The 23,538-nt window shown below is 40.6% G+C and overlaps 1 protein-coding gene across 7 annotated transcripts in view; it reads left to right on the top strand.

The window, feature by feature from the left end:
* The window catches only part of tnr (tenascin R (restrictin, janusin)), a 180,360-nt gene that overhangs the window by 134,384 nt on the left and 22,438 nt on the right, over window positions 1-23,538 (top strand). For 6 of the 7 annotated variants that reach the window (XM_084368095.1, XM_084368094.1, XM_084368096.1 and 3 more), the window contains 7 exons: window positions 501-634; window positions 793-922; window positions 4,635-4,901; window positions 8,099-8,218; window positions 8,613-8,756; window positions 16,325-16,444; window positions 18,401-18,544. In XM_084368095.1, coding sequence (XP_084224221.1) covers window positions 501-634; window positions 793-922; window positions 4,635-4,901; window positions 8,099-8,218; window positions 8,613-8,756; window positions 16,325-16,444; window positions 18,401-18,544 — 1,059 coding nt within the window. The remainder of the gene's footprint in view (window positions 1-500; window positions 635-792; window positions 923-4,634; window positions 4,902-8,098; window positions 8,219-8,612; window positions 8,757-16,324; window positions 16,445-18,400; window positions 18,545-23,538) is intronic. The other variant, XM_084368098.1, reaches the window with a different exon arrangement.

Below are 23,538 nucleotides of genomic sequence, written 5' to 3'. Positions count from 1 at the left end.
TCGCTCTTCGCCTGTCCTGTCAAATAAAGCTGTAAAAAGGCAAACAAAAGACACATAAGAAAATGAGACCACATAGCCATAAAACAGAAATATCCTACGACATAATATGAGATTTTAACTTTAGCAATAAACTGGGAAATTTCTTATCAATTAAAAAGGACATGAAGCCTTGTGCACTCTCCACATACCTTTTTCGGGATAGCTTGGGATGGAAAACACTCAATCATGATTAGATATAGAATAAATTACTTTCACACACTTAAATATGTCTCGAGTGACAAAAAAAGAACTATAAATATCAAAAGGTTATGTCCCGTGCACATAACTCCTTGACATACAGTATGTCATGGATGAGTAGGAACATCCCTAAAATGTCAAACAATATCTTAAATTGACATCAGTAACTTTCCCTGTTGCACTCAGAAACATTCTCAGGGTTAACAGAGTTAATATGCTCAACATTTCATAGCTTTACTGAAATCCTGCTTCCCCTCTATCAGGCCTGGATGTGCCCTTGGATCTAACTGTAACGGCTTCTACCGACAACACCATCACTCTGGTGTGGGGCGTCGTCCAGGGTCCCATCGACCATTACAGGGTCACCTACACGTCCTCTTCTGGCGTCACTACCGAGGTAAAGAACTGCACAGATGACAGATACATCACAGCACATAAACTGACATGGATGTGTATACTGCACACAGGTGGACCAACAAGGCTATGCACTTTTATTATGAAGTAGTCCACAAGAAACCTATTGAACTTGCGCTTTGCTGCGTCTTCCTGTTCCAGCTGACAGTGCCTAAAGATGTTACCACCACTACTCTGACGGACCTTGAGCCCGGGACTGAGTACACCATCACTGTAGCAGCAAGAAGAGGAAGACAGCAGAGCACTGCAGCCACCATAGACGCCTTCACAGGTAGAGACGATTGTATTGTTTGCTGAAGCCTAACCACCCTCTTTGTCTTTTTCTATTCAACAGATGGATATAAACTTTTGTAGAGAATCAAAGTTGCTTTACAGAATCTGTTTAATTCTCTCAATTATCAAACAGAACTAAGCTAAATTTACTCCCGAGTGTTTTCTCTGCTCAGAATAAAGACATGAAAGATCAGTCTATTACTGCAGAAAGCTAGACAACGGTTTTAACAACAGTGGTGCGTAATGAAGTCGAATGCTGAATTTAATGAACTAAAGTGTAGCAGCAGGTAAGGTGAGTCACGCTGAAAGAAAGTAGAAGACCCTAAAAGACTTTGAAGAAGCAATTAGTGAAGGTAAATTATTCAAGTCAGCTAATGAGCTTGTTACAAATGTTCCCTAATTGCATGACTGCTTTGCGTCTAGATGTATTTGTGTTTCCATTTCTTCGAATTCCTTCTCTCTTCCTTTTGCTGTCACACAGCGCTGTGTGCTCGCTCTTTCTCTGAGAATTTCAATCACATCAAACTTTTTTTTTTTTCTCCAGACCTTTGTCAATCTTTCCAACTGTACATCGGATTGCCTGTCAATCTACGCCGCGCTGTTGGGTTCTGTGTTTGTTTTTTTTTACACAAAGCCTGATGTGATTTTAAGTTGTCACAAAGGCTGGTGTCATAATGATGGGCATGCGCTTACCTGCTGTCAGATTTGTCATTCTTTTCTTCACCGCTGTCATCATCATCATCATCATCATATCTTTTCTTCCTCTACATGACCGTCGCGGTGGTTGTCATCATCATAATCATCATCGCTATCACAGAGCTCACCATCGCATTCATCATCTTTTGTCACATGTGGCTCCTTTAGCAACATCACTCTAACCATCTGGAGGAGAGACGGGAGAATGATAAAATGACACATCATGAGGAATCAGAGGAAAAAATTATTAATTACCTGTCATCTTCTCAGCCACCGTCTACTTGGCCATATTGGCAACATCTGTCTTCCTGCGCTCAGGTGAACTCGTCACAAGGAAAAAAAAAATCCGGTGAACACTTCAAAGTTTGATCTTAAACTATGATCAAATATAAATCCCAGACGGCCTTTGGAGCATCACTATCTGTCCTTCACTTGTATTTGTCACTGAATGTGAACTCTTCCTTTCCACATACGTGCTTGTCATTATTTATTCATTTATTTATCATTGCAGTTGTGTTTTCACATTTCGTTACCAACAGAGGATTGCTCATTTACATACAAGTCTAATGGACTCATTTGTTTGTTTATTCATTTATTCACTTTTTCAAGGTTTTTAGAGATACTGTAATGCTAACAGCAGCAAAAATTAGAAAACCCTTCCATTGGGGGAAATGTGCAGCTTATTATTTTGATTATCCACGTCCTTGTGAAGACTTTAGAGCTTCTTTGTCACGACATTACAGATTGATTACACTTTTACACACCAAGATAAACTGACCTCCCTAATTTGGGGCTCTAAAAATGTTGGACCCTACATTTCCCATAATGCAAGCAGCATTTTTAATTCAACCCCTCATGCCTAGTGAATATCCTTTTAAGCTATGTGCTCCCAGTTTGTAATGCAGTTTACTGTTCTCAGTTGGAGTAACCCTGCAACATCATTAGGGCTTTTTAGAACATAAGACAATGAACAGATTTTTTAACAGGATGAGTTGCACTTCTCATGACGAGTAGACTGACCTTTATTTGTAAAAGTTCACCAACATCTTCTGTGTGATTAAATCCAAAAATATCATTAGAACCTACAGAAGTTATCATCACACATCACCTGCATTTTCCTGCCTATCTAATCATCATCAACTCTATAAACGCCCACGAGCATGGCCATCGCATCACCGTGACACTTTCTCCTTCTTCAGGGTTAAAGTCATAATTTAAACAAAGCCATGGTCTTTTCTGTTTAAAGGAGTGATTTGTAAGATATGGCCAGAATTTCTGTTCAAAACATTTTAAAAAATGAACAGCATGCTAACCAGCCAGCCCCAGTCTGTCTTTTAAAGCCACTTTGTACTATAAGAGGTGATAGTCCATTAGCCACTGAAGTTCCAGCTGGGAGATGTAAAAATGGTGAGTTTGCTACTTAGTCTAATAAGTAAACCAAATAAATCCACAAAATGTCAAGAAAGAAGCTATTTTCACACCTATTTTACAACTTAAGAGAAAAATACAACTGTACACCATTTGAATTTCTTGCTTTTACCGAACTAAGACGAGCTAACTTGCCTCGTTAACTAATCGTCAAACACACTTCATTCAAACTGCTAGGTTTTTCTTTCCACATTCACCTCTGCGTTGGTCGAAATAAATCTAAAGTAAGATGTGAAAATATTCCGTCTCTACCCACCGTTTCCACCCGTGGCTGTTGCCTTTCTTTCTCTCTCTCTCCCCTCTTCCCACTTCGTGCCTCTCCTTTCCCTGCCTGCTGTGTCTTCTCATCCATGCAGTCATAGTGCTGGTCAGAACCGCTGTTAATAGCCTCCTTACTATATCCCCTGTATCTTCAAACTGACATCAGTCACTCTCGGAGGCTGTGTTCAGTCACAATCTAGAGTCCAGCCATGTTCACTCAGAAGCGGCTGAGGTCGGTAAAACTGAGCCCTGTTGACGACGGTGACTCCCCGTCGTCTGAGGGTGCAGCGCAGACAATCTCCAGTTAGCTAATAGGGGCATTGGTTCCAAGGCTAACTGAGCTAATTTGCTATCGGCAGCTAATTACCGCAGCCAAAGATAGCCACAGCAAAGAGAATAGTGCACAGCGGTAAGCTGTTATACTGCCAACTATGGTTTTGAAGCTTTTGAATACTGGCCATTTTCTACAAATTACACCTTTAAAGCTACTCTCTGGAGTTTGGACCTCCATTGGTGCTATAGAGCTGTGTGTATTTGAGCGTGCCCTTGTGTTATCACATCTTCTACCAGCCTCCACACATACACATTCACACCACGAGTGTGGGGGGACAACGTTTCGCTGACTGTACAGGAAAGTAATGAATGGTGAAGGAAATGTGCCATAAAATAATAAGTAAGTAAAAGATATGAAGAACATGAAAACAGGTCAGTGTAAACAAAGCAGGTTTGCAATGATGATTGATTACAAAGAAAACTCCACAGGATGTCTTAAATCTTGATACATTTAAAAGTCCTTGTCACTGCATCCTCGCTGCTATATATATGTCCACTCATGCCTAATTACAAATCATCTTGCATTTGTTGCTGTGTCAGCTGCGGCACTGGTTCTTATTCATTACATCATCTCCGGTCCACATCATGCATTTTGACAACAGCATCTGCTATCATCATCTTTTCTTAATTTTCTTTTTGTGAACAGTCCCATCACATCTTCATCTTCGTGGTGGATAATCTCATTAGTTACTCTTTTTTTTTTTTATAACCAATTAAATCATTACTTCCACATGATTGTGGTCTGCTCCGACTCTCACCTTCCCCATCAAGATTACACCCAAGACTAATTTTCTCACCTGCATTATAAATGAACTGTTACACCACTCAGGACTGCTTCCATCCATCACTGAATTGCTTGTCTGTCATCTCCATAACAATGGCAGCTGTTCTTTTTTTCATTTTCTTCTTTTCATCACAATTTCCTGCTTGTGGTCGCCTTTTTACCTGTCCTTGAAAACTCTCCGGTGACCTTTAAACCCCCGTTCCTCCAGGAATCAGGCCCGTAACCCACCTCTACTTGTCAGAGGTGACGTCAGACTCGGTGTTGGTGGCCTGGAGCGCTCCAGCACCGCCAGCTGACCTCTTCATCCTGAGCTACAGCTCTGCAGACGGGACCGACACCTCTAAGGTGACGCTAGACGGCGTCAAGACAAGGTCACTGGTCCAGGGACTGCTGCCGTCCACTCCGTACACCATCAGTCTAATCACAATACAGGGGGATGTTACCTCTGAGCCCATTACAGCATCACTCACTACAGGTGAGCTGCCTGAGGATACATAAACATGAGCAGCTGAGTAAATGGCTTTGTGTGGGAGCTGTCTTTGTAGTAATGCATCATTTTTTTTTATTATTTCATTGTTTTCATGTCTGGGCTGAATGCATGGATTTTTACTGTACCTATGAAAATGAGATCAAGTTTAAGCTGCAACTAATATAAGAAATATAAACTTAAATGTAAGAATTATGTTTTTTTGTCACTTATGATAGTAAATGAGTCGTTTGAAGATGCAGGGTTTTGGGGAATGATGATGTTGTGATGGTAATTTATACACTTTAGACACTTTATAGACGAGACGATCAATAGTGAAAACAATCGGCAGACTAATCGATTATGAAAATAATCATAGTTGCAGCTCTTGTCAATAAATGTCTATCACAATTTTCTAAAGCCGAAGGTAATGTCTTTAAATTGTTTGTTTTGTCACACCAACTCTCATTTTACCATCACATAAGAAACACAGTGGATAAGCTTCCACTAGGTAAGGTTTGGTTTTATTTTACTTGTAAAGAGAAGTCGATAATTAATCAATTAACAAAAGAATTGCCAGCAATGTTTTGGTCTATCAACCAACCAGTTAATTAGCGAATTGTTTCAGCTCTAATCTTGTTGATCACACTGATGAATGGATTGCACTGTTCGCTGTTTTGGGGTTTATTGAGACAGGTGGTACTGGAAGGTCCCTGGATCCCATTCAGGATTAAAGGGAATGAAAGAGGTTTAGAATCAGTGAAGAAAAGTTTGGAAATAATGTGTGAAGGAAGGAAAGGAAAAAGGAGAAAAATCAAAATGGAAATACAAGTGATTAAGTGATTTCAAATGAAATATGTATTTCCAGATATTCTGTTGTAGCGTTTTAATTTGCGGAGAACAACAACAGAATGAATTTTTGTAATTAATGATCGGTCTTGGATTTTTTTTCTCTTTTTTTTTGACTCCTGACTCCTTGTACTCTTCTGTAGTGTCAGATGGCTGAGGTTTGCTGCCACATAGATGAAATCTGAGTCAATTGCCAGTCCATACAATGATCCAGTGTTATTTCACATTTATTCTAAACTCACACGCCATCCTAACATTGGGAGATATTTAAGAAACTGCTGACAAATGGTTCTCGAGTACAGACAAGGACAGAGAGGAGAAAAGTGAGAGAGGGAGGACAGATGCCCTCGAACTGTAACATTCAGTGTAAGAGAAGCAGTCGGCTCTATGCTTTGTACTGTTTCTGTTTTATCCTCTTGAATTAATTCTTTCCTTTTAGGCCTCCCTTTCTTTTATCTCTTCTCGCGTATTTACAGTTTCTCTGTCAGTTCTCTCTGTTTCTCTTGATTAAAATGTTTTTCTTCCAGCCGCGCCACTATGATCCTTCACACCTTTGTCTGTCTTTGTTAATATATTACACAGTATTACCCCGTAATTCCTCATTAACTGGCTTACTGTGAATGGGAGCTCTCAGACAAATTTCTTTTGATTACGAACGTGCTATTCACATCTAGGGAGAGAGGGAACGAGGAGAGGGTAAGTATAATAACCTGCCTGAGAAAGAGACAATGGGCAAGACAGAAAAAAGGAAATCTGTGTTTATTTTTTGCTAGAAATTAGGACAAAAGAGAAATCATCAAAAGGGAAAATGTGCAAGAACTGAAGGCAAATGGAGAAAAGACAAAAGTCAGCGTTGAACAATAGAGATGTTAACTTCGAATCAGTGCCAGAGACACCTGCATGCTGTCATCTGATCACTGTGCCAGCTCCATATAATACCCTGGCAGCTCCGAGCACTCCCTCTCTCTCATCTTTACATTCACCCACACACAGATAAGCAGATTTGGAGGGTGAAATTGGACAGGGATTCTGAGACAGATGTACAGTACTTCTTGCACCTGTCTTCAGACTGTGGTAATTTTCAGTGTCCTGCTTTGATCTCGCTTGTTTGATGAGACACTGCACTCTGGCTTTCCTTGTATAATTGGGTCTGCTTTTCAGCGTTACACACATTTGATTTGAAATCGTCTGCGCTCGTGTGCTTTGAGCACAGTTACAGAAGGTTGTTTGGGTTTATCTGACTGATGCGGTCTCTGTCACCATGGTCGGTCCAAATGGTGCTTTAATGCAGCTCTGTCTGAGCGCCCACATTCAGTCATTAGCTTACACAGTGCAAATTGAATTGTGATCCTTCAGGGGGATAAAGTCAATAGGAGTAGATAACTCTGACGGAACTATTCTGTAACTGTTCCCATTCAGACCTTTAGAAAGCTTCATGAGAAAATATAGATTTTTTTAGCCTTTATTTTCATTTTATTTTCAAGCAAGCATAATTAGTAAGATATGCATACATGAATAATAACAATTTATATAAATGCTACAGCTGTATATCATACGCTACAAGTAGAATTTAAATGACTTCAAAGCCAGGAGTTATAGATTGCCCCCCTCTGCTTGTGAATAATAGCTATTATTCTTTTCAACGCAGGAAACAGGGAGTGCAGTTTGTTTACGAGCGCTGCCAGTTTCTCCTCTTGTCCACACCAAGAGATGGAAGTGATCTCTTCATCACCTCCTCCTCCTCTTGTTTTGTCTTTCCTTATCCCCCGTTTCTTTCTCTAGTAGCCGAGGACGTGTCATTAGTTTAATTGCGGGCTCACATTGTTTTCGCAGTAACCTTTTCCACGGCAGCTCGGTTGTCTCAGGGGACACACATAAAACAAATTGTCAGAAGGGGGGGGTAAATCTCCTCTGAGTAAGCCCTACTCAGTTTCAATGCTAATGCTGCCCATTGTTTTCTTTTAGCTGGATGGATTTCTCCTGGAATATCTCTTGATGGTGTTTATTTATTGTGCAAATTTGCATTAAAACATGCTCATGCTTCCAGAGACCAAGGACAGGTCTGTTTATGTAAATGTGATCAAGAGGTGAGGAGATTAAATATGGACAAAGCAAGGATCGCTGAAGCACTTTCAAGGGCACTGATTCTTTCAGATATTTACATGTATGTAAATTCCTGAACTTGTTTCATGATACACCTCATAAATACACCTCAAAAATGTACTTCTGTTGTACTTCATAAGAATCTCTGGAAACCCTGAAAGCATGATCTTCCCCTTACCCACATTTGAAAATATCAGTCTCCCAGTCCATCTTTATCCCATGCTAACACGCTTTCCCCATCATCTACCTTCTAGGCATGGACCCACCGAAAGAAATGGCGGTGTCAGATGTGACCGAAGACGCAGTGACGATCTCTTGGATCAAACCACTGGCTCCATTTGAATACTACAAGCTGTCCTACCAGTCAGCCAGAGGTAGCCTTTAATTGCTTACTTTTCTTCACATGCAGTAAAGTGTTTGATTGCATTATAACAAGAAGGTATTTATTATATTAGCAGACACGTCGACACACTGCACTTTTATGTTACAGTTAAATGAACATGGCATTTGGTGTTGTGGGTCTCTCTGATGTAAGATATTTTGTAGCAGCGAACCTTGTTACACACCCCGCTCCACCTAATTAATTGTAGCATTTTATCAGTGAATTTTAATTGAATTTTTAATTAAAATTCTGTCGTGATTAAACATTAACTCTGTGATGCAAAACACAGTTGGCAAAGCAGTATTCCCCGTACACAAAGAAATGTAAGATCAGAGTGACGGCAGCACTTCTGATGTCGGCCCCTCTCTGATGTCCTCCTCCTGCAGGTCGAGTGGACAGCGTGGTGATTGACAGCGATGTGACCAACTACACCTTGTCCAGCTTGTTCCCTGCAACAGAATACGAGATCAGCCTCAACGCTGTCAGAGGGAGTCAGGAGAGCAAAGTGGTCAGCACCTCCGTCTTCACAGGTGGGAGTTGATCAGGGAACATTATTAGGAGCATGTACAATAGAAGAGAAGTGAGCTGCTATACAACCATACAAACCAGACCTGCGCTAGCCTGAGAATATGTGAACCTGGAAAATAATGGCCCCAACAAAGACAGGAGGTCCCCCAAGAATGATCAATTATCACTTTACCAGGGAATTTAAAAGCACCACATCAATTGACATGACTGGACCGACCTCAACAGGGACATCATTTCTAGATTTTTGTCCGACCGGGGGTTCAGGTCGGGTAATCTATGCCCGAGAGTCAATTTAAGGATACATTTTTATGCCTCTGTGCCACCAACAGCAGTCGTTAGAGGCATCATATTTTTGGAGTCTGTTTGTCCCTCTGTCCCATCCCATGAATGCAAGATCTCAGGAACGCCTTGAGTAAATTTTTTTAAAACTCGACACAAACATCCACTCGGACTCAATGATCAACTGATTAGATTTTGTTGGTGCTGCTGGATTGAACATCTGTATGAAGCATTTGAGAATGTGTAGCTTCTTTGAAGCAACATCCATATTCGTAGCATTAATAGCTCATTCTGTAACAAAGCTCCTCTGTACTCTTCTGTAAAAATAGTCTGAGTGAAGACAGCATGTCTCTCACTGGAAATGATTTCCTGTAATCACACATGTCAAAACAGTGATGACGTCCATGTACGAGTCTAGACAGACATTAATGTAAACTGCAGCTTGACTGGTTTGCAGAGGCATACAACTGCAACATAATTCTAGTTCAATCAGGAGAGACTTATAACGAATTCCATAGAAAATACCTTATTTAAGAAATTTAAGAATGAGTATTTATTGACATGTGCACAATAAAGATGAGAACTGGGAATAGTCTTTGGCAATTAGACCCCAACGTGATGTCATAGTATTTTAAGGGGATAATAAAGCCGTCCGTGGACTAGGATCCCCCCGATGGAATCTCTACTCTGGTGGTGGAGGTGATTGGATGAAGAGATTGGCTGAGATCTGGTTGGATGAGAAGAGATACATTGTGAATGCGTTGAAACGACAGCAGCAGAGATGAGAACAGATTTCAAGTTTGGCATCAACAATATGATGGCTTAAGAAGACTCTGGTATAATCTGGTTGGTTTAACTGAGAGAGTAAACAGCCGTAGTCAGCTGATTATGACTGAGGCGGGAGAAGAAGGAGAGAGAAAGAGAGGGGGAGCGAGACAAGTGCAAATGATGTGTAGCATAACATAGTCTTCCTGATTGAACTTAAGCTTCAGCTTAATTTTCTGAAACTTACAACAACCTGTGCCACTGTGTCCGTGCCATTCACACTTGTCATCTGGCCATTTTTATGTTGCAGTTTCTCATGAATATACAAATTGCTTCACAAATTACAGATGCAGTCGACAGTTTTGAGGTCTGAACCAGGCTACTTTTGCACAATGCAGAGACAGGAAAACCAAATCCTGTCTCAGATCTCCTCCTGGGCCCTTTGTGAGTCACATGGACTGAAGCAGGATAAAGGGGAACGTGCTTTGTTTAGAGAAAGCATCTCTGTTTTGTTGGTTTGGGAGGCTGCCTTCTGTTAAAATAATTCTGCGTTAATTTAGAACTGGAGGAAGGAGGTCGGAGTCAGCTCAGAGTTCAAACAAGGTTTTAATCTTGTACAAGAGGAGCATTCACAGAGCAACATGCAGGTCAGTTACAAAGTGGAGACTCAATTTCTAAGGAGGAAACCTTGGTATTTATCTCTCTCTCTCCCTCTGGGTGTGTTTACACTCTAACAGCTACTAATTTATGCCCCCCTGCACTCAAATAATTCACAGAGAAGAAAGTATTTACCTTCAGTGATTACTCAATATCTTACATGGTCATAAAACAAGGTCACAGTTCACGTTGAGCAGTCGCTTTGAATAGGGCTGTGTAAGGCTTCAATTCATATACCTCTACATGAAGTACAAAATTCTCATCACACCTTCCTCTACAGTTTTGTGGTTTAATCGCTTGTTGTAGTCATGGCCACTGCAAGGCAAACATAGTGTATGTGTAGTAGAAGCTGTACCCTCAGGGATAAAAATGGGTTTAGACTATATAATAGGGACACCTGTCAGTATAAGGCAACAGCACCACAAACTACAGCCTCCAAACGGACCATAAAGTTGAATCAACACCTCTCTAACACATTATGACCTCAACGAAGGGAGGATTTACTGTAGGAATGTTGCATTGTTGCTGTGCTGTTTCCTGACTCAGTGGTGTGATCTACCTTTGCTGTGCTCTCGTAATAATCTGCTCTCGTACAACAGGAAATCGCACCGCATTCCTTGCGCTCCTTTGACTACAAGTCTGTGATAAATGTCCCGTTGTGAGTGGGCGACGGCGGGGGGAGAACGACAAAATGTTTGCCACGTCAAGTGAATGAAGACTTCCTCTTCCTCTGCTAGACTTTCAGAGCGATTGTTCTTCCCACAACAATAACAGCTGCGTGTTGGGAAATGTGTGCTAAAAAGAGCAGCAGACTCTCTCACACACACACACACACACACACACACGCACAGGCATCAGGCAAAATCTAAGTGCACAGCTGACATTGCAGGAGTTGCAATCTTTGCTGCTGCAATAGATGAAACTGTCCACTCCATGACCCAGTAATTGGTAACCTACTCCCAACTCCATCTCACTCTCCACTTCCCTCCCTTGCTTATCTCTTTGCTTCACCTCTATCCTTCTGTATGTTTGTTAAGCCTCTCTCTGTCCCTCCCATTCTACTCTCATCCCTCCTCTTTCTATTTCCTCTCTGCTTCATCCCTTCTTTCTTTAATCTCCTCTCTCGGTGTCTCCCTCCCCCTATTTCTTCCCAGTTCTTCAGTCGAGGTGGAAACTCATAACTTATTGCAGAATCATAACACAGGAAACCCTCACTTGCACACACACATGCATGTGAAAGAAGTCCACTAACGTGAGATTAACACACTCTCCCAGTGCTGTATGCATAATCTTCGGTGCCTGTGTGGGAGAAAAACAAGAGCTAAGGAGAGCGCGGAAGAGGCGAGAGAAGAGTAGAGCAAAAGGTGTGTTTGCATGCCAATGAGAACTGATTCACCTGGAGAAGTCAGGTTTAAGAGTCCACTGAGAAGAAGAAAAGAAGCCAAAAGAGTCTTTCTCACTCTCATTCTACTCTCTGTCTTGTGTTCCCCCTCCAATTCTTTATTATCAGCCTCTTTTTAACAATCCCAGTGTACTTACAATGAGCAGAGCCATTGGCCCTGTAATAGCCTGAAAAGAACATAACTCCAAAGTCAAGCTTGTTAGAAATGGTAAATAACATTCTCCCGCACAACCAGGGACATTTTAATGCCGCTTTGAACAACAATACAGAAACAGGGGATTTGGAAAAGTAATCCAGCATTGCCTGGCCAAGTATGTAATGACTTGAATGGTGCTGCAATTGCTACTTACTTCCTCGCTGTAATCAATTATCATCAGAGGGGATGACAAAGCAAGGAGCAATTTTTAATTTTGTCAACACAGCAGGTAGCGCTAAATCTACTTTGAATTTGGGAGGGCTGACAGTAAATGGACTGTGTGAAGGCCTGTTTAATTGAGGGCGCTCATTAGGAAAGTGTTGGGACCCCTGGTAATGTATCGTTCTTCTCAAAACTGAAGTTCGGAGGGGGGCCTTTAAAGTCCCTCCCTAAAAATGGGAGACTCCTATTTTAAATGGATGCTTAAAAGATCATTTCAGAGGAATCAGTGACGTCACAGGCAGAGGTACTGTCAAAAGAAGAGATACAGTCCTTCAGGTTCAGGTGCTAAACACAACCTATTATCCACAGATTGGGTGTAATTATGTTTAATTTTTTATATAAACTTTATTTCTATTAAAAGTTACAAGGTGCTTCACAGATTACCATACCACAAAATACAGGGACAAAGCTGGTCAATCATAGAAAATAAAATAAAATGCACTAAAGTCAGAGAATTCAAATTCAGCCATTTTGGAAGAATATATTTAATTTTTTTTATACTGAATGTCGTACCACACATTTTTTACCATCACATGCTGAAAATTTCTAATATAAAATCATTGAAAAGTTTCCCTGTAGCTACAAGGCAACACGGCCCTCATGCAGCATGAAAGCAGCTGGTGCAGCAGGTAAAATGTTTTCATGGCTGCTCAGTGCTAGTACTGTGCCACAAACACATCCAGAGTAGCTGTGGGGTTATTTTGGAGAACGCACTCACACACATAACCTGCTTTTTGTGTGCAGCTTCCACAGTACTGGGAGGGGATGCAGAGATAGACTGGGGAGTTATATGGCACAATGTGTCTCACTAACTGTACTGCCTGCTGCAGTCTGGTCTACTTAATGACCAAAGATGCAGCACAAAGCAGACTGACCTCATGGCAGCGAGGCTGTTCTAAAAATACAATATTTAGCAAGTAACAAATGGTCAGTTTCATTTTTTCCTGACGTTTTTCTGATATATAGAAACCAACAAACTTCAAATCAAATTAGTTTTATTCATATAGCCCAAAATCACAATCACATTGGCTCAGAGGGCTTTACAATCTGTACAGTGAACGACATCCTCTGTCCTCAGACCCTCGATTCGAGGAAAAACTTCAGTTGAACACATTTCCCTGACTTGTTTAGGACATTGCATCTCTTTGATACTCAGTCTGAGTATTGGTCAGTAACCAATGTTGTGTTGGCTGACTGTGCTTGTCATATTCAAGCTCAGTACAGTAATGAAGCTTTCACTTAATGTGAGCAAGATTCAAATGAAATTCACTGAGGCTGACCTCAAGCAAAATACTCAATCAATCATTTGTCAACGCTACAATTAAAGCCTGTTGAAACAAACAGAGGTGCCACCATGGGGTGGCCGGAGGGTGCCACAGCTGCCCTTATATAATTGCTGACTCCCTCACTGGCCCCTCTCGCGAATCACTTGCGCATTATAGGCTTTTATCTTATAATTTACATTAGGTACTATTCATTCACAGTTAATAATGTCTATTTTTCAAAATAGTTAATTTGTATAAAAATAAGGAATGCACAGCCAACCAGCTACTTCCATCCGTCACTTAATCATCATCAAAAGTTTCTGGGGGCGCCCCTTGAAAAAAAGGGCTGTAGTTGATCACTATATCTGATCCATAAATTTAGCTAAATTTAAATTGAGCTAAAGTTTAGCTCAAAATGATCTTTTGTTTGAGCAATCAAAAAATAAACAATCTAAAATAGTCTAATATTGATTCACATAAAATTTTAAACTTATTTGTAACAGTCACAGCAACAGTCTTTCATTCTTAGCAATATTGTCTTTTTTCCCTCTAGTGCAGTGACCTGGCAAAGTACCACTCTGCTTGTTTGACCTCCTCAAACACAACCTTGGCAGAAACTGTAATTATCCTTAGAAACAGTACTGAACTATGAATTCATTTCATCCTTGTCCTACAGCTTTTAGAGCAATGTGGGCAGATCATGCTATTGTTTGTGCATGCTTTATTTTGTTAGTGAGGCTCGGTTTTGTGATTTTCTCTGCAATTACTGTTGTAGTGTGTTACTGGAACAGCTGGTTTGTACCATTGGAGGAGGCCAAATTCACATGCTCATTATCTCAATGTCCAGCTTTCCTGTATTCCTGGATAGACGGTGGCAATATAGCATGTAAATACAGTGTTTTTGGCAGCGGACACTCTAGGATTAATGGTGCGGCGCTTCCCATCAGTATGAGACTGCACCACAGCCTCATACTATAATCCCAGAGCAGCCCTTGTTCCTTTTTTTTCAAACCTTTTTTCTCGCCCTTAATCCAAACGTGATCTTAAGCACTGGAGCTTGACTTTCAGATACAGATCCGAGTGCGAGCATGACGTAGCTGCCTGTGATTCACTGGTGCAATCAGGAGATGGAGACCGATGATTGGATTATCGTTGTGCCTGATGAAGGAGGATGACCTGTTTATTTTTTTCTTCTTTGGCCATCTCTACTTTATCTCCATTGCCAATCTAATTGACTTGGCAAGCCTCCATTAAATTCACTTAAACCTTTTTGCAATTAAAGTAATGATTTTAATCGGGTTTGTTCATCTATCGGAGCGATAAGAAAGACTCAAACTCACTTCAGTGTGCTAATGAGCGCAATTCCTTTTTTTATTCTGATGAGGGCAGGGCAATATTAATTACCTCATCTGGGCAGAGCTTTGGAGCACATGCAGTGTTCTGTGTTCTCCTGCCACGCTCTCTGCCGTGCCAAAATAACACGCCTGAGGAGAAATTGGGGTTGAAACACTGAGGTTAAAGGTATAATTAAATTCAAACTCAATTTTGGCATGTCCAGCAGTCTGAGAATGAAATTAGGTAGAGTGTGGGGAAACAGTAGGCCCAGGAGAATAACTGAGACCTTCTACAGCTTTCTTGACTGCATAATTTCTCTTTGATGTGTGAAGAAACAGTGATCAAAATGGCAAAGAGAGTCAGAATTAATCAGTATGAATGCAAAGCTCTTCTGTGTCTGGGTTCCTATGATTATAACTGATGATGATTGTTGAATAATGTTTGTTTTTCTGTTTGAATAGTACGCTATTCAAAATTGTGAGCTGTAATTGATATTTTACGTCCCTCTGCAATTGTACCAAGATCCACTGTGTAGATAATGACAACCTCTCTGCATTTGAAAGCAACAATGACACAGCTCCATCGTTTATGTTGAAATTCATGTAATTTTCCAAAATATCGGGGAACGGAGACAAAAAAAGCTACCGTCCAGACAAATATATGTTTTTTATTTTCTTTTTTCTAATTGGATGTGACATCCAGCAGCAAGTTAGGAGCTGTGTTACATGGTGAAGAATTCACAAGTGCATATTAGTCTGGAGCCTCTCAGTTCATTTTCAATTTCCAGGAGGTGTTGTAAACGGGCAAAGACCAAAATGCCTCTGGACACGATTTGACAGATCTATAATCAATCAGAGCAACAACATGTGTGACATAGCTCCGAGAGAAGCATCCAAGTTGGGGCGGTTCTTCAAAAAAATGCGTGGTCACAAACTTTCTTAAATTACAGCGAAAAAGTGCAATAAATTGTGTTTCTGAAAACTTTTGAAGCATGAAATAGGCAATGCAGTAACATAATCTTGATTCATATTTGATCAGCGCTGTGTAGTTTGACAGTTTGTGAGTTTTATGAGCCTGGTGAATTGCTGTAGACCCGCATTGCCAGATGGGAAATGTTATCAAACTCTCGTACTTAAATTGATTGTATATTGGAGGAAATTATCAAACACGAGTGTTGATGTATCATTTTAAACCTATTTAAATGTATTTAAACTAAATTTTGACATGCCTACAAATCTACCCACATGTACTTTTTTAAAATGGCAGCTTTTATATATACATATGCTGATGTATAACCACCATGTTGCCATGTTGTATGTCCTGCAGTGATCAGATCTTCTAGTTCAAGTAACCAGTTATGTTGTTATCAAATCTGTTTAATAGATTCTGATATTAGTGTTGTTTTTGTCGATACATTGGGCTTATACTTTTGTCGTGTTGTTATCCTAGCGATGGACATGCCAGCTGAGTTGACCGCTCTCAACATCACCCCACAAGGAGCCCTGCTGAGGTGGAACCCCCCTCTCTCCAGTGTTGACAACTACGTGCTGACCCTCACACACAATCAGGGTGAGTTTCTGTCATCAAGAGGCTTTCATTAACTTGCTGTTTATTAGACAATAAATGGATTGATTGATAAACCACCCACCACAATGCCCTTTTCTCTGAGAACTGGATTTCTTGGATGTCAAGCGACTACAGCACAGTTGCAAATCATGAAAAAGTCAGCTCATTATCTGCCCATTTCACATTGACACCATTGTAGTATACTCCTCACTAGTTTTACAGGATCCTGACCCTTACAGATCAGCTTTTTTATTGATCCTGTCATTTGCTTGAGTCATGATTGTGTTTCATGCAACCTTGGATCTGCGAGGCATTGTTCAAGCAATTATTTACTTAACAGCTCGTTATTGACATTGAGCTCTTTTCCCATTCTGCACAATTAAATGATTGAAATCCCATAGAGTCATAGCACTGACTGCAGTAAGATTTAGCTGCAGTCGGAGCATAATCAGCAGATTAGTTTCAGGTCATTCAGGTGCAGCGTGTGGAGTTGTGACAGGTTTTCAGTGTGAGCCTTGGAGGCAATATAGATCCATTTGTCTTGCTTTCAGAACTGTTTATCATGCTTGGTTGAACCACTAAGCCTTGACACAAACAGTGCAGTTTGTACACGGCGTATTTTTCTGATGCGAGCCATGTCTGGGCTGTCTGACAGCCATATCCAGATAGGTAAGAGATAACCATATTGCTCCTCTCAGAGTCAACTTATAATTTGCTCCCTGAACCAAGTGGATGGCTGCCAACTCACAGTAAGTAGATATAACTTAAATCTACTTGACACACACGGCTAGAGGGCTGAAATATGAAAGTATAAAGAGATTCAAAGGCAGCATATCGTTCAAACAAACATCATTATGTGTAAGCAGTCATTAGCCTTTTGTAAAGTGCATTTTTTTATATTCACCAATCAAAAGTTTAACACTTGATCTCAACCATTATTTTCTCTCCATGACTCTAATAAACTGACTGCAAAAAAATGTTATGGGAAGCACATTTCTCTCATTTGCACATGACCTCACTGACTAAGCCATGCCTTGAGTTATCCGGAGGAATCTGTATTACTCAGCTCTCGGAGTCAGTGTGTAAATTACATCCTGACTGGCTGGACGGCTGCCAGATCATCTCAGTAACGCAGACAGTATCTATATGCTGGACACATATTTGAAAACCAGCCTCCTCCATGGTTTAGAGAAGTGCAATGTAAGTTGTGGACAAATCCCCTTGAGTGTCAGGGTATTAAATCAAGGTCAATAAAATCTCATATTTCATGGGGTATTGTCCTGCATCACCAATTAGATTTTTTTAATGGCCACCAGGAACACCCACATAAAATCCAAACCATCATGGTGTCAGTCAGTCAAACGTCATATAAAATAGGTTGATAGGGTAAAAATATGGTTTGTCCATATCTTCACTTGCATCACTGTCACTGTGAAGTTTAACCATAATGCAGCTCTCAACTTTACTACAATCAATCAACATCTAATGCAACAAAATCCCATTAGTGAGCCTGTGACACTTCAGCCGTTATATTAAATTTTATTATTAAAAGTCTTGTTCTCATTTTACACCATTATTTTCTTCATCAGTATTTTTTTCACAGTCAAATCAGAGGCAGTTTCTTATGACTAAAAATATAAAGTGGTAATTTAATGGTAATTTAATCGAATTCACCTTGTTAGACCGAAGTATTAGTCACCTTCAAATGATTCTTAGAAATGCATACAGATGAGATCAGTGGTTTTTTCAGTCATATATTTCATGTATATTACGGAGTACCCAGTCATATTTTAGAGCAAAAGATATTTATAGTGTGGCCCCTAAAAGCATAATTAGTGAAGAAATACTTCAAAGAGATACAATTTAATGTATTCTGTTCAGACAAACCCAAAAACAGAAGATGTATGAGATGGTGTGAATGTAGTAAACATATTAATATATGTGTGCTCTGTATTTCAGTGACAGCTGATACTTTCCTGGTGGAAGGTAACAAGCAGGAGCACCAGCTATCCAACCTGAAGCCGAGCACCAGCTACTCGGTAGCCCTCTACGCCACCAAAGGACCCCTCACCAGCGGCACCGTCATCACCAACCTCCAAACACGTACGTGTTCATCTTATTCAGCTGGTGTCAGTACAGCGGGCGGCACAGTGACTCAGTGATTCACGCTGTCGCCTCACAGTAGGAGAGTTCCCCCCTGGGATGCTTGGTTTCATTCATACCAAAAAAATGTGCATGTTAATTATGAATTCTCCTCCCATTGTCCTTGACTAAGGGCAATGGCTTCACAACGCTTCTAAAGTAGTTAGAATGAGTGAAATGCAGCAGATGCATTTCTCCCTGGGGTTTAATAAAGTGCAGCACAAACAACAGAACTTAGTAGTACAATGAAAACATACAATCAGTGTCGTTGTATCATGCAGTCCACCATCATAACCAACCTAGAAAAGTGACAGCTGGTTGGAGGGTTTTATGGATGGAAGTCTTTTTTTTTTTTTGGTCATATCAGGTGCTCTATATTTCCACACATGGTTGTCTTTTTTATACTTATTATATTAGTTTCCATTAAAAAAGTGGCTCGAAAATTGGCGTGCTGCAGAAAAGTAACTCCTCCTTTGAGGCCGTGATGGACAATGAATAATAACCTTCATCCCTTAGAATTTGCCACCTCTCAAATTCATACTCCAAACAAATAAGGACCAGCAAGCATATCGCTGGTGTAACCACTAACTGCTGTCAACTGTAGCTCAATTAGCCATGCAGGTAGCAGTCTTATGAGCTGACTCTGCCTGGACTGGGAGCTCACTGCACCGGGGAAGTGTTGCTGACACCACTAGCACGTGAGCTTTTGTTCACCCGAAGGAGCAGGTTTTGAAGACAGTGGCGAGTGATTTAAAGCTAATACAACCAGGACTTTGGTGACAGTGAAGACAAGGTGGGATCAATTGGGGTTGGGAGAGGCGTGAAGCGGGAGAGGAGTGAGAGTGAGTCAGGAATCACCAGGCTTTCAACCCAGGCCTGAGCTAAACTTTCATACTCCTGTCTTGAGCTACAGATTGGTATAACAACATAGGTCTAGTTATCTTTAGTAGACATCCCTGCAATTAAAGTCATGTGCTATGACAATAACACAATAGACATTAAGTTATTATTTATGTTGATTAGATTACTTCAAATTTAGATTACCTCAGAGTATATTCAGTGGTGTGGGGCTGTTTGTCTGAGAGCATCGCTGCTTGTTCCAGGAGAAGGGTCCAGTTGCTGGTGTTTAAGGACTATGCACTGTATGCTTTATTGACTGGTGATGTTTCAGGTGATAAACATGTAGTTTGTGGTATTTTATGAGTTGGAGGTTTCATATTATTATTTTGGGTCACTTTACAGATTTGACCTTTTTCCCACACAGTGTGCTTTTAAAACCTTTGATCTGTCATCGCTGTGTAACACTCATTGCACAGTTAACATGTGTCACATGGGTCAATGTCTTGCTGGAAACTTTGACATGGTCAAAGACACAAGCTGTCATGAGGGTTGAACTTGTGAACTCTCTGTTGCTTCATCTCCACGTGACCCACCTCTCTCATTATATTCACCTTCATGGTGTGCTTCATTGAGAGGAAAGTAAGGGGTGAGGGAATTGTTCCAGTTTAGCTGAGTTGCAGCTCTCTAAACTTAGTTTTCTTTTTGGAGTTCTTGCAGGAAAAAAAACAAAAACTTTTCAGTCAGCAGAGGAGTTTTAATCCCCCAAGGAGAAGCGGAGCTACCTGTCCTGCACTGCAGCAGAGACGAACTGCTCGGAACAGATACAAACTCTGAGCTGCAGAGACTTCAAAACATAAATGGGGCTCGTGAAAATTAGGCTTACCTGCAACCATGTCAGTGCTGTACATGTATAGTAACTCATACATAAACAAATGTTCTCGGCTGTTTAAGGTGTTCCTTATTTGGAAACAGATGCTCTGCCTTGTGCGTCATGTACCTCAGCTTCTTCACAGAACAACAAAAAACAGAAAAACCCTGGTTAGACTGTCATATAAAAGAAAGAATTTGGGATATTGCTGCGCTGCATTCACCGTGGAGTGAGTAAAGTGGACAAGAATTTTGTTTTTGAATACCATGTCTCACTGAATCAAGCAAGCGATTAATGCTTGCCTTTGTTGCTAATAGACTAAATTTATTCTCGCCACGGTTACATTCATCCATTGAAGATAGAAGGACTGATTGAAGGACGTCTGCGGGATGTCTGCTTTATTCAGAATTAAACCAACTACCCGACAAACACAAACAAGTGTCGTAAACATGTTAATAAAGCGGAACCTCTAATGCGCTCATATCTTTACATTATTTACGTCTCAGGACCAGATTCAGATTTGCATAACTGTATTCAATGATGTTGCTCTTTAAAGCTTCACCGGATTTATTAACTATTTTTTGGAGACATTTGGACAGTTTTATTTTATTCATAAACTTGCAACACAAGTGCCTTTCTCCCATCGAAGCATTCGCACAGTTGTGTCCTATGTGGGCCCATGTAAGTACAGCGCACAAAGAAACACACACCAATAAAGTCTTCAGCCCCGCAGGACTAATGATGACATGTCAAACCAGGGGGTGCCTCAGTCACCCCCAACTTCAGAGGAATCTTCCCCTGTTGTTAATTAAACTTCCTAATTGAAATATTAAAGCCTTTTTCAGTTCACACAGCTTGTTGTCTCTGGCTGTTCCGCTCCAGTGGAAAATGTCACGTTGTGAGCGGGCTGTGAGACAGGATGAGGCCATTGATTAGTTTGGTCAACTAGTCTGGCGGTGAGTCTTTCACCACACGTCTGCTGCTCTGTCTCTGTCTCTGTCTCTGTCTCTGTCTCTGTCAGCCTTTCACTCTTAGAGTTGCAGTTCACTCCTCTGTCTGTCTGCCTAGGTAAGAGTAATAGATACATTGATGTACAGTATTTACAGTATTTATAAAGCTCAAGTGTTGATCAAAATAGCATGCAGAGAAATTTCAAATCCAAATCCAAATCCACCAAGAGTACTGTATGTCATATAACTGCAGAAAGAATGAAAGCAATATGGTCAGGAGATGACTGATACACAGTTAGAAATAACTGTGTACTCATCTGTGCAACTGATCTGCCTAGTCACAGAGTAGCCGACACTCCGTTACTACAACAAACTGGGAACATATTTTTTATGAAGAGAAAGAAATAACTTAATGAATGAACTTAATTTGCCGAATTTAAAAGAGTGGACAAATAATGAGGAATTTGTGAAACAGTGTTTCGCAATCTTCATAAAGTTTCTCCAAGCTCAAAAACTCACAAAAATCACAGATTTTTTAAAGGAGTCTGGGTCGGATATGCTGCCACCTCAAATCACTCATTGCAGGTTTTGCACTGGAGGACGGACATCTGATCTCAGTGAGGATAACGAGAGCGTGCCAAAAATACCAGGTGTAAATGCAAAAAAAAAAAAAAAAAAGATCAGATGATTTATTATCCGGATAACGTGTCTAGATACAGATCTTATTTTAATACCTGGTGTAAATGGGGCGTTAAGGTCTGTGGTTTGAACATAGGATATGCCATCTGAATGAAGTTTTCCAGTAGATAGGTGTTGTTGAGACTTATGGTGAGGTTGGAAATAACCTGCAGAGAAAGTGAGTCTGAGTCAACAAAACATACTACAACACAGCCAATCTTAGAAACCCTGCTTTTCTTCAACACAAGGCAGTAACTCTAGTCTATCATAAGGTAGCAGGATAACTGAATATTATCATGTGGACAGGAGTTGTTCACCAGTTTTCCTGTTCCATGTGTTGCACACGAGGTGAAGGGTCAGTGAAAGCCCTTGCTGTCATGTTTCGCCGCATGCATGCTGAACACAGCACAGAGAGAGAAGGACGGGAAAAGGGGATCAGTCCGACTCATATAAAATGTGACTAAGACTGCCTTAACCATTCAGGTTTTTTTATTTTCTTGGGTAGGGGAGAGTTTTTTTGTTGATTCCCAAGCCTCTTAACCACAGCTGAGGGTTGTTTTGTTGTCTGGCCTCCATGCCTCAAGAGTTCAACACAGAGTAAGACAGCTCCCCAAAGGCTGATATTTAAGCTATAGGGGTGGAAAATAAGGGATTTTGCCACGGGTGTCTCCATAAGCCTGTAGGCTGCAGCACCGGGCTTTTTCTCCCTCAGATGTGTCTGAGCCCACTTGCTGAGAGGTGCTTGGCAAGTTTTTGAAGCAGCAGAGATCCTTGCTGCGGGCAGCTTCACTGAGCTCTGGCTGGTAGTTGTTCAGCAAGTGCTGAGAGTGCTGCTATTACAGAAAGGTAATCTTTATTCTTCAGGCAATTGAAGCATCTTTGACACTTTAATGTACTTTGAAGATCTTGCATCCTCATTAAATCTGTGCTGTTAATTGTTTTACAGTACAATGTTTGAAACTCTGCAACATCTTTAAAAATATCCATTCTAGGCTATTGCATATACACTTTATATAATGGCTTTAGTTACAAGTTCATCTCAATTTTGTGTCTAATTCTTTTACATGATTTCAGGGAAAGTGTCAAATTAAACGCAGAGTTTTTCGATCATGTTGAGTTAATGTGTATACGTTAAAATAACTCTATACAGGAGACAGAAGAACAAATTGAAATGCATTACTTTTATGTATACCTAACACCATTATGTTTATGTAGAAGTTCCCCTTAACTTTATACGTAATAATTCACTAAAACTTTTTACATTTAATTTATCAGGTTGTAGCTTCATTGTCGCCCCTGTGGTTCCTGCAATAAGAACAAGGGAGGAGAAAAAGCAGAAAATAGGTTTTTTGGAATAGAGACAGGTGAGGAAGGGGTTAGACACACCGATATCGATAGGGACAGGAAATTGGACGGCAAAGAGGCCTGGCCTCTGTTCCTAAACCTAACTTTGCTGTAATAACTTTGGTGACCACAATTGAGAATGGTTGAAGAGGTCTTGTGATCTGAGGCTCCTTGGACAGAAATCCAGCCCACACTCTGTAGGAGGTGCTGTCTGAAGCAGAGCCATGATGAAGTGAAATGGCCCCAAGTACAAAATGTTATGAAGAACTTTTAAT

This window comes from Pagrus pagrus (assembly GCF_965226575.1).
Source record: "Pagrus pagrus genome assembly, chromosome: 12".
NCBI lineage: Eukaryota > Metazoa > Chordata > Actinopteri > Spariformes > Sparidae > Pagrus > Pagrus pagrus.
The sequence above is the reverse complement of the archived record's forward strand: the minus strand, read 5'-3'. Positions and strand labels throughout refer to the sequence as shown.